Raw genomic sequence first — 12,029 nt, 5'->3', positions numbered from 1 at the left:
CTATTTTCTACGCTGGTCGTTTTTGGTACATTATTGTGGAAGGATTTGGGTGAATAAACAGTGGAAATATCTAACCCTGTTTTAAAAATAGTCCAGGCTACAAGACACACAACAATAAGCAGAATTCGGGAGTAGTGCGCCATTTGTAATCTGCCAGAAACCAGGAGCAGGAATGTTAAAGGTTTCGAGAAGAATGTCGAAAGAAATCGATGAATTCAATGAATTCAATGTGTAGGTGCCGGTAATAAGAACAGGTGGCCACAATCTACATCTGATCGCAATATGCCGATCTTGTGAGAAAATAAATACAACACCATCTCCGTTATATCTCAGACAGATGGTTGACTGCTGGCGGCAGGTGTGGGAGCCTTGAGTTATCTCCCTTGTTGCTGCACAGGCGTGTCTCCCTTATCGCATTCAAAAACAACGAGCTTCATTTACCTCTGATTCACGAACATGGTGTCCGACATAAGAAGTCTTCACAGAGCTCTATCATGAAACACATAAGTGACAATCTCTGATTTCTAGTTAGAAAATCAAGTTACCAATGGCAACGTGTAAGCCACATATGGTTGCTTTGATATGCATTTCGCTATGGTCTGTATATATGCTGGGGTATAATGTCAGCTTCACCAATTTTAATGAGCCTTTAGGGGATCGAACTATTTCGGTTCACCAGAAGGAGGCGGTTCAAAGACGTTTCATATCACCGAAATCAGAAACTGAACCAAGTTACCCGAGCACTGGATTGAAGTATGAGAAAGACAAGGGGAATAACTCGTTTCTCAGGTATGTGACTTCAAGCAAAGTGTTCAGAGCTTCTCTGTGTGTCAAATAGTGAGTGAGTTAGCGATTATTATTTCATTGATAGCACGGTAATGTAAGATACGTTTGCTACTTTGGTGAAATACACCAGCACGGCTATGGTGCTGACAAACCACGAACCACAATCTTGGAGAATCTTTGATACGAACCCATGATCATTGGATGGCCCAAGGGAACGCAGCTGCATAAAGTTCTGGGCCACCCGTATCTGTCTGGTGCAAATAGGTATATTGTACAGTCAGCAACGTCCATGCCACAAAACAAAAACCTGCCGAGTCAGCACATGATCCAAGTAATTGGGGTTGTCACGCAAGCAAGCAGGGCCCGCTTACACAAAGCCACCGTAACGCTCATTCTTTTACATAGAGTCAGAGCTCTAAAATTTGCTTTCTGCAAATGGACCCAGGGCACAACAGTAGATTGGTGAGCTCTAGGACATTGTAGCAATTCATGCACAGACGCCATTTTGTCCAACCGATTCCTGTTCCCAAGGACATTCCACACATACAGGGAAGGCGAGAGAATTACAATTTATTATACCGATACTCATTTTACGATTCCAGTGTGCTGTTTGTCACCTTGAAGCTGTTCTTTTTGAGACATTCTTCGCAACAGTTACATATAAGAGATGACTTTTATTGTTGATTTATATAGAACTAATAATCAGAATTTCTAAACACTGCCTTAAGACGCTTTGGGGAGACATTGTATGATGTAACATGATATATCCGAATGTCTACAGATGGCGCCGTATTTCACTGCTTCTAGGGTTAAACTAATGTTAATGCCTAAATATTAGTCATAACTTTTTGGGGTGGTCGGGTAGCCTGGTGGTTAAAGCGTTCGCTCGTCACGCCGAAGACCCGGGTCCGATTCCCGACATGGGTACAATATGTGAAGCCCATTTCTGGTGTCCCCCGCCGTGATATTGCTGGAATATTGCTAAAAGCGGCGTAAAACCATACTCACTCACTCACTCACTCATAAGTTTTTACAGAATAATCTCGAGATGACATTTTGGGGATGTATTATGTGTGTTTGCAAAATGTCTCCATCGAGCTTCTGTACTCGATACAAAATATATCCCACCCAGCGACTCACCAAACGTTGACACTGACATCAGGAGTGCAGGTTGTTGTAACATTGTGGCTGGAGTGAGTGACTTTGGTGTGACGCTTCCCTGAGAAGTATTTCAGTTCCATCGCGGCATTGCAGCTTGACGTGGGAGGAAAGGGGGGCAGGTGTAAGACGTTTACCACTTCGGGCGACATTGTTGGTAACTCCTGTTAATGTCTGAAGGAAAATAAATTCTTTCCAGTCATTCGTCACTCCGGACACTTATTTTTCCGGACAATTTCACGCAACACGTTACCGCCCGGGTTAAAGAGGTCCGATGTGATTATCACAAAAATCATTCTCACAATTTACAGCTTTTATACAGTAATTCAGTAATATCACGGCGTGTATTTGAGGAAATCCTGAAGTGAGTGAGTGAGTGAGTGAGTTGGGTTTAACGCCGCTTTTAACAGTTTTCCAGTTATATCACGGCGTGTCAGCTTAATGTGGGAGGAAAGCCCGAAGTGATGCAGGTCTCAGACGTTTACCACTTCGGTGAAACCCACGAGCACGGGTATGGTGCTGACAAACCTAGAAACATAATCGGGGCGAACCGGGATTCGAACCCACAACCATAGGTTTCTTGCGTGCCCAAGGGACGCAACTCTGCACAGCGAATCGCGGCGCCTTAGACGACTGGGCCACCCGTGCCCCCGAAATCCTGAAGTGATGCATGTCTCAGACGTTTACCACTTTGGCGAAAGCCACGATCACGGGTATGGTGCTGACAAATCTAGAAACATCATCAAGGCGAATCTGGGATTCGAACTCACAATCCAAAGTTTCTGGCACGCCTGGGCCACCCTTGACCCCAAACCCAAATGTATATTTAGCAAAGTTATGATAATGTTATTTGTTTACTTTCCACAGTTCGACTTTCACAAGTGAGGCAACCAGGACCGCCACTCTCACGAAACTACTACGCCTGATGCAGGAAGAATACCAGCCTCCAAGTAATATTTCCTTTGGTTTTAACGTCAGCCAGTTTGACCGCAACCCTATAGACGAAAATATTCCCGATGCAAGGACGAGTTGGTGTAAGCAGGTGCATTATAGAATGGCGGGCATGCCTAACGTTTCCGTCGTCATTGTGTTTCACAACGAGGCTTTGACGATGCTCTTACGTCACATACACCTCATGATTAAAAACTCCCCTAGCGAACTGTTGACAGAAATAATACTCGTCGATGACTTCAGTTTTCTGACATATCCCCATTTGAATAAATACTTAAAAATATTAGATTCACGAATAACAGTCTTAAAAAATTCACGACGTGAGGGTGTAGTAAGGTCAAGGTTGGCGGGTGCCAAGTTAGCTAAAGGGGAGATAATTGTGTTTCTGGATGCGCACATGCGGTGTTCTCCTGGCTGGCTGGAGCCATTGGTTGATAGACTCAGGAGTTTTCCCAATAAAGTTTTGCAGCCCCTGGTGCCAACGCTCGAGCGTGTGGAGGCCGGGATAACACAGCGGCAGATGAGAGCGGGGTTCGGCTGGGATCTGAGGTAAACGAGATAGCTCTGAGTGAGTTTTGTTTGTTTGTTTGTTGTTTAACGCCGCACTCAGCACTATCCCAGCTGTATGACGGTGGTCTGTAAATAATCGAGTCTGGACAAGACAATCCAGTGATTGACATGACGAGCATCGATCCACGCAATTGGGATACGATGACATGCATCAACCAAGTCAGCGAGCCTGACCATCCGATCCCGTTAGTCGCCTCTTACGACAAGCATAGTTGCCATTTACGGGAAGCATGGGTTGCTGAAGACCAAATCTACCCCGGATCTTCACGGGTCTCTGAGTGAGTGAGTGAGCTGTTTCTGTTTAATGTGGGAGGAAACCCACAAACGATGCAGTCTTAGATTTATAAATCTTTGGTGAAACCCACGGTTATGGCTGGCATTAGTGAGTGGTAGTCCAGTCTCAATGCGTCTGCTCGGAGAGCGGAAGATCCGGAGTTCGATACCGGCCGCGTCTTACCAAAAGACGTTAAAAGATGGTACTTGTTGTAACCCTGTTTGGCGCTCGGTCCAATATTTGTACAAGTATCACTTGTCCCCAACTTTATTGAAATAAAACTGCTTTCTATAAAAAATCTAGGGGGGCAACTGCCCTCCCTGCCCCCCGGCTGGCTACGGCACTGGCCATATCGAGAAATTGGCCTTTCACATTGTACCCGAGTCACTGGTATACCCACCTGTCCTGACACATGTACGTATCGAGTGGGGATTCCGGCTTAGAACAGATCTCCAGCAGTCTATACTGGACGTCAATGTTGACTTAATAGATCGGGTGGTTAGACTCGGTGACTTGCTTGATAGGGTGTCATCATACGCCGAAAGCGTAGGTCGTTCCTCATAATATCAATCACTGAATTATCTGGTCCAGATTCGACTATTTCCAGACCTCCGTCATATTGTTTTAATTTTGCTGAGAGTGGCGTTGAACAATAATCATGTGTACTCTGTTTCAGGTTTGCCTGGTATTCCCCGCCCCCCTACTTGTCACAGATACGGAGTACAGACAGTGAGCCGTACCCCTCCCCTTCACTCGTTGGCTGTGCCATAGCTGTCAACAGGGAACACTTTTTCGCCATGGGCGGGTTCGATCCCAACCTAGAGATCTGGGGCGGGGAACACTTTGAGCTGGCGTTCCGAACCTGGATGTGTGGGGGACTTGTCGAGACCATCCCTTGCTCGACAGTGGGACATCTGTACAGACCTCTTCCGTACTCCTTCGGGGGACCGGCGCTGGTGATTCTTGCCAAGAACTTGTTGCGAGTCGCGAATGTGTGGATGGATGAATATAAACACATTGTCGAGAGATCTATCAGAGGCTTGCTTGGGTTCCTGCCCCTGTTCTCACAGCAGGAGATGGTTACAATTGATGAACGACGATCTTTACGGCGACAACTGAATTGTAAGAATTTCACATGGTACCTGGAGCACATCTTTCCTGAAGCAGAGGTTCCGGCGAACAACAGCGTGTATTTTGGTGAATTTCTCAACGTGAACACATCTCATTGTTTAACTGTGGAAAATAACACTCTCGTCCCGACAAAGAGAAAGTGTGGTAGCTTTGTGATTGTCCCTGAAAATCATTTTACTGTAGACTCACAGGGGAGGTTTCGGCACAAAGGGAGGTGTATTGTACCTAATAAGAACACGATGAATCTAATAATGAACGAGGAACACTGTTTTAACACTGAGCACTTCTGGTACGGAGTTAACACAACGGGACCAATCGTGTACTCGGACGCTGAAGGCAAGTTGTGTCTGACACACGACCTTGACCTTGAACAAATACGATTAAATGTGTGTGACGTTAACGATCTGGAACAAATGTGGGCTAGTTTATATTATCTCAAAGATGATAGTTAATGAAAGAAATCAGTTACCATTTCTGGTATTATGGTTGCACGTGTTTTTACCGAAATAAACATTGTGTATCCTGATGTGTGAGTGAGTTTAGTTTAGCGCCGTTTCGGGCAGTCGTCATTTTACAAGGCGTGTCAGCTTGATGTGGGAGGAAAGCCCGAGAGGATGCAGGTCTTAGATGTTTATTACTTTGGTGAAACCAACGAGCACAGGTATGGTGTTTCGTCGCCAATGTGACCTGACCACACGATCCGTTTTGTCAATTGTTATGACCTGACAACCAGATCAATTTAGTCGCCATTGCGACCTGACCACTCGATCCATTTAGTCGCCAATATGATCTGACCACCCGATCCATTTAGTCAATTGTTATGACCTGACAACCAGATCCATTTAGTCGCCTGTTATGACCTGACCACTCGATCCATTTAGTCGTCAATGTGACCTGACCACCCGATCTATTTAGTCAATTGTTATGACCTGACAACCAGATCCATTTAGTCAATTGTTATAACTTGACCACCAGATCCATTTAGTCGCCTGTTATGACCTGACCACCAGATCCATTTAGTCACCCGTTATGACCTGACCCCCAGATCCATTTAGTCAATTGTTATGACCTGACAACCAGATCCATTTAGTCAATTGTTATAACTTGACCACCAGATCCATTTAGTCGCCTGTTATGACCTGACCACAAGATCCATTTAGTCACCCGTTATGACCTGACCACCAGATCCATTTAGTCAATTGTTATGACCTGACAACCAGATCCATTTCGTCGCCATTGTGAACTGACCACACGATCCATTTGGTCGCCTGTTATGACCTGACAACCAGATCCATTTAGTCGCCAATGTGACCTGACCACCAGATCCATTTCGTCGCCAATGTGAACTGACCACACAATCCATTTAGTCGCCTGTCATGACCTGACCACCAGATCCATTTCGTCGCCATTGTGAACTGACCACACGATCCATTTGGTCGCCTGTTATGACCTGACCACCAGATCCATTTAGTCGCCAATGTGACCTGGGTGTATGGGTGGTGGTGGTCGTGATATATTTGAAATACTATTCAAATTATTATTGAATAAAAAGCGCCCAGATAGCTAAAAAAAATTAAGAAGACATTTTAGAAAACGTTCTAACCATAATACGTCATCTTTAGCAAAAAGCGACAACGTCTAAGTGTCTCTTCTAGGATTCCATAATAGGTAGGCAGTCGCAAAATGCTTTTGTTGCTGGTTGATTTTGAACTAGGAAAGTACCATTCAATTATACATATATTCGATCCCTCTCTCAATTCTTAGTGAGTGAGTGAGTGAGTATGGTTTTACGCCGCTTTTAGCAATATTCCAGCAATATCGCGGCGGGGGACACCCTCATTCTTAGAATTTGTTTTACGTGAAATCAATTTCGAGGACAATGTGGATTTCAGTCCTTTTTAGTCCATGTTTTTACAATGATATATTTAAATATATTTATACTTCCGGCTTTTTCGGCTTTTTTTGTCATCACATTTTTCGGGTTTGGTCTGTGTTAACAACCTTTAACTGGTATATTGGATATAAATATGGGAAGGTTATTAGCACATGACTCAATGACTCAATGGTTCTCTTTTGCTAACTCTTTTAAATTTACATGTGACCCCATAGATAAAGTGCGTTGACTTGAAATGGGGATTAAGGTAGCGGTCAAGTCTATATTATACATACAAATGCATTCACCATTCACCTGTTGGAATCCTATTCGTAACATTGTATATGTTTACAACATGAATAGACAAAAAAACCTTGTGGATTCCCCAAAACTCAAAGGATTTGCTTGACCTTTTGCAATCTCAGAAAAGAACTAAGTTCAATTCTGTCGAAACATTTAAGTTTTTAACGTTGTACACCGATATACCACATGGCAAACTAAAGGAAAACTCCATTCCTTGATCCATGGTAACATATCTATCTTCAGAGGTTCAGGAGGGGCGGTCGGGTATCCTAGTGGTTAAGGCGTTCGCTCGTCACGCCGAAAACCCGGGTTCGATTCCCGACATGGGTACAATGTGTGAAGCCCATTTCTGGTGTCCCCCGCCGTGATATTGCTGGAATATTGCTAAAAGCGGCGTAAAATCAAACTCACTCACTCACTCACTCACTCACTCACTCACTCACTCACTCACTCACTCACTCACTCACTCACTCACTCACTCAATCACTCACTCAATCACTCACTCAATCACTCACTCAATCACTCAATCTTCAGAGGTTCAGGGCAATTTGTCAAAAATGAAAGCAAATGCCATCGGATGTTGGTGGAGAAAACATTATGTGAAATGCTGGACTTCCTCATTGATAACATTTATGTAAAATACGGGATAAGACATTTAGCCAAGAAGTAGGCGTCCCCATATGCTCCCCTTCTTGCTGATCTGTTTCTTCATGAATCGGAATTTGTCCTCTGATTGGCAAAGTCCAAGAAAGTTAATCTGAGTAAGGATAAGAATTTATGGATGAACAACTTCTTTATACATAATATAAAGAAGTTGTTCATCCATAAATTCTTATCTTTACTTAGTACTCCAACTTCTAAATGCCTATCAAAGACGTTAAAGTTAATCTGGCAAAGAAGTTTAACGAAAGCTTCAGGTACATCGATGATCTGATATTGTTCAATAACCATCATATAGCCATTCCCTTCCAGTGATTTACCCACCTGAACCAAGGAGACCAGTGGGACTGCCTCATCTTTTCAAAAAGATTCAAAGTGACAAAACACTCTCCACAAGGCCAATAGTCAACTTTCCCCGTATATCGAGTAATACTCCAGCAGCTCAAGCCTTTGGTGTTTAAACTTCACAACTTTTGAGGTACATTTGAGCATGCTCTTTCTACGAATATTTCAAAGGACGTCATACGACTCTTGTTTCAAAGTTGTTTGACCAAGGTTACAACATTCAAGGTCCCAGTAAAGCTTTATGGAAGACATTTCCAAATTTGACGCATCAAAGAAAAAATGAAGTCCCATGACTTGTTCCATATGTTTCCAGGTGAAATAAGTAGTCTCGGTGTGTCAGAGGTCACGTTTATCCAATCAAAACGAATAAAACGAGGTCAACCTTGTACGACACACGTGTGACGTACGGAATAAGTTTCTTACTACCTGTATCCTCACCACTTGGGTAATAACACTTGATTTCACCCAAACGATATCTCCTGTGTGAGCCTGTTTTGGATGATAAATACAGTTAACTACGTTTATAACGAACACGCTGATAACCAACTGACGGATATAAAGAACCGATCTCATGCTGTATATATATTGTATATAAACTTATAACGAATTACGGTTATAACGAACTTAAAATTTATTTTGTGTGAACATGTGCAGAAAATGATGTTTGAAATGCCTGGTTATTTGCTATGCGAGTACTAATAACAACTGTTTGACCACTTTATGATTGTTTTTATTTTTCAACTTGATACTTGTTGGACCAATCGTGATTATGAAAAGATATGATGTCAATCGTCATATCGTGCTTAGCTTGTTTGTTTGTTTGTCGCTGCAATCTATTATTTGTAATAAAATCGAGTCTGGACCAGACAATCAAGTGATTGATATTACTAGCATCGATCCGAGCAATTAAGTTACGGCTACATACTCAACAAAGTCAGCTAGCCTGACAAACATGGGTTGCTGAAAACCTGTTTCATTTTGGATTTTCACCAATCTCATTAAAATCAGATCTTAGTTCTCGCTACCGCTAAACAAAGATCTGAGGACACCCCATTACGGGTCACGTCAGACTAACATTGCACGAACTTTGACCGACCAATGGAATGACTGACAAGAAGTCGACATTAGCCAATCAGAAGGCAGCTTTCTCGTGCTTCACGGCCGATTTTGTTTTGCTTTTGATGTTCTTTTACTGGTTTGTCCAATGTTATATTTGGGATAAGACTTTATTGTTTAAGTACGGACTCTGTATGCTGGGTCTGAGTGGGGTATTCATGGGTTGAATGGTATCTCAGTGGGCTAGCACTATCAAACTATTCAAGCTAAAAAACGTTCAAGCTTATTGCACTCATATTGCGACGTGCATGCAAGTGTGTGTGTGTTCGTGTGGCTGCTTGTACTAGTCCGGATTAATGCCGACTTACATACCATGCCGCAGTTTAACATGAATACCCACTCAGACACACTATACTGACTCTGAGCCGACAGTCCTTGTTTTAGCCCAGGCAGGGTAACAACAAGTATCATCTGTTAACGTCTTTTAACAACTGAGAAGTGTTATGACGTAGCCATGGATCGAACCCTGGACCTTCCGCTCTCCGGGCAGACTCTCTGTCCACTAGAGCACGGTGGCGGTTTCTATGATCTTGGGAAAATTACCCGGTTATCTGTGGATTTCCGATCATGCTGCTGTGGGTTTACGGAATTTACGTTGCTCGGATTATGACTTGATTTTATTACCCACTTTCAGACCAGTTTATTTCTAGTTAATATTAGGTTTCTGTCGTTCCTGTATATCCAGAAACTTACAAATGTCAAGTTTACTGCTGGTTTAAGGCTGGTTTCCATTCAACCATATATCTTTTCTGGTGGTTTTCATATCAGGAAACACACATGTATATACACCCAATCTCTACACCCCACACATCACCCACTCTGACAGAAGTCAAGGTATATCATGCGTGAGTAGGGGGCACGGGTGGCCCAGTCGTCTAAGGCGCCGCGATTCGCTGTGCAGAGTTGCGTCCCTTGGGCACGCCAGAAACCAATGATTGTGGGTTCGAATCCCGGTTCGCCCCGATTATGTTTCTAGGTTTGTCAGCACCATACCCGTGCTCGTGGGTTTCACCGAAGTGGTAAATGTCTGAGACCTGCATCATTTCGGGCTTTCCTCACACATTAAGCTGACACGCCGTGATATAACTGGAATAATGTTAAAAGCGGCGTTAAACCCAACTCACCCACTCAAGATATATCATGTGTGAGTAACTTCAAAGAGAATCGAATGTCCACAATTTGCGACCACTTATACCCTGGAGCAGTCAACACCGGCCTGTCAAGAGCGCCTTCATCATCAGGAGTTTGACATGATATACCTTGTACCTCAAATATTGTGCAATGTAGACACCAAAGGCTACTGGAATGTTGCTCGACATAGGGAAAGTGTACTACTCGAACGTTGAAGTCATCCCTCCTGTCATACATTTTACAGAAGTTGTATCCGTCTAAGTAATAAAAGCAGTCTGTGGGTTGAAGATAACATGACCAGTTCCTTGATACCTATTTTGTACCAGTAGAGTTAAAGTTGTTATATACATATGTTACCAACATCTTGTATCAACTCATATCATCTCGCACAAATTAACCACCACCCACTTTTCCCCATGTGCCCATTACAAAGTGGCTAGTGTCATTCATTGGTAGAAACACGACAAAAGAGTAGTAAGGTGACAAACAGAAGGCCTGGCACTACCATACCATCACACAAATAATGAAACTGACACCAACAATAGGTACGCATTCCTCTGAGTTAAAATGCCTAAAAACGTCCATTTCATCAACACTGAAATCGTGCTATCACTTGGCAGCCAAGGTAATCTAAAAGGTGTACAATTGGGTTGACACCAAGGTTTGTAATTTTTTGTGGTGGTGGTGGTGGTGCTTAGTTAATGCTCATGTGTATATTTGTGAATGTGTACATATAAGGTGTAAAACAAGCATCACTTCCAGTGTTCCTCCCCCCACATTAAGCATATTTATTACCTACGAGGGCAAACATAAAAGTTATATGTGCCCTGGGGTCATATCACGTCACGAAACAGTGTTTTGTTTCCGTCATCCGGATGGCATTGTTGACGTCATTCGAATCTTATTTGACGCCCGGGAAACACCGGAATTTAGACACGTGTGTCATATAACACGAACACTCATATAATATCCTCTATATATCGTTATATAACTGAAATATTGTTCATAGTTGCATTTAATCAAAATGCACAGACTAGTGTGTACATAGCACAACTAACCTTAAGTAAATTGTCAATATGTTACTGTTAAAATAAAATAAAAACACACACAAAAAGCTTTTGGTTTACACAATATTTATTTCAAACAATGTGGATGTGTCTCGAGCAAAAATGCAAACTTATTGTAATTAATTGTGTATGTTACAGTCGATGTGTAAAATGGCATTTTACAATTAGTTTTCCGTTTATTATATTATGATAACGAATTCCCAAGATTTTTATGTTCTATTTCATCACCCAGAGACTGAAAATGATAGGATTAAAAGAAATCGAAAGTCAATGTATATTTCAAAATATCTTTTTGGCTTCTAATCCCTGCATCATTATTTAACATGGCCTTTCACTTGACTTTTCTGCAATCATCGGTACACCTCTTCATTTAAAACATAACTTTCAGTGTGACTCTTCTCCTCTTAGTGGTGCGATAGATTCAGGTGTTTCAGATAGAGGTGTTAGCCTGAAATACATTACAATTCAGTAAAGTTTGACTTGACATAGCACACATGTTATCCTATTCAATATTGAAATGGTTCAGTCCCATACTGCATGTACTGATGATTTTGTAAGCGCTTTCCCCCTTGTAATAAGCTTCACAAAACATCCTCAGAATCAATAATGATAATTTGACTTGTTTATCTACCATACTGTCTGGAAAATCAAACAGCTCCCTGTT

General features: G+C 42.5%; 1 protein-coding gene across 1 annotated transcript; it reads left to right on the top strand.

Annotated features, from left to right (window-relative positions):
• Window positions 1–3,292: 3,292 nt before the first annotated feature.
• On the top strand, window positions 3,293–5,322 carry LOC124145499 (polypeptide N-acetylgalactosaminyltransferase 6-like). The gene is made up of 2 exons (XM_046515279.2): window positions 3,293–3,444; window positions 4,416–5,322. The coding sequence occupies exons 1-2, from the start codon at window positions 3,293–3,295 to the stop codon at window positions 5,320–5,322; spliced, it is 1,059 nt and encodes a 352-aa protein (XP_046371235.1).
• Window positions 5,323–12,029: the final 6,707 nt, after the last annotated feature.

This window comes from Haliotis rufescens, unplaced genomic scaffold (assembly GCF_023055435.1).
Source record: "Haliotis rufescens isolate VD_foot unplaced genomic scaffold, xgHalRufe1.0.p SCAF_8, whole genome shotgun sequence".
Taxonomy (NCBI): domain Eukaryota; kingdom Metazoa; phylum Mollusca; class Gastropoda; order Lepetellida; family Haliotidae; genus Haliotis; species Haliotis rufescens.
Note: the sequence above shows the minus strand (reverse complement) of the source record. Positions and strands in the feature narration are given on the sequence as shown.

Coding starts and splice junctions, on each gene's coding strand:
- LOC124145499 (XM_046515279.2), top strand. CDS start 3,293: ATGCGGTGTTCTCCTGGCTGGCTGGAGCCATTGGTTGATAGACTCAGG. Junction 3,445..4,415: donor GGGTTCGGCTGGGATCTGAG/GTAAACGAGATA, acceptor ACTCTGTTTCAG/GTTTGCCTGGTATTCCCCGC.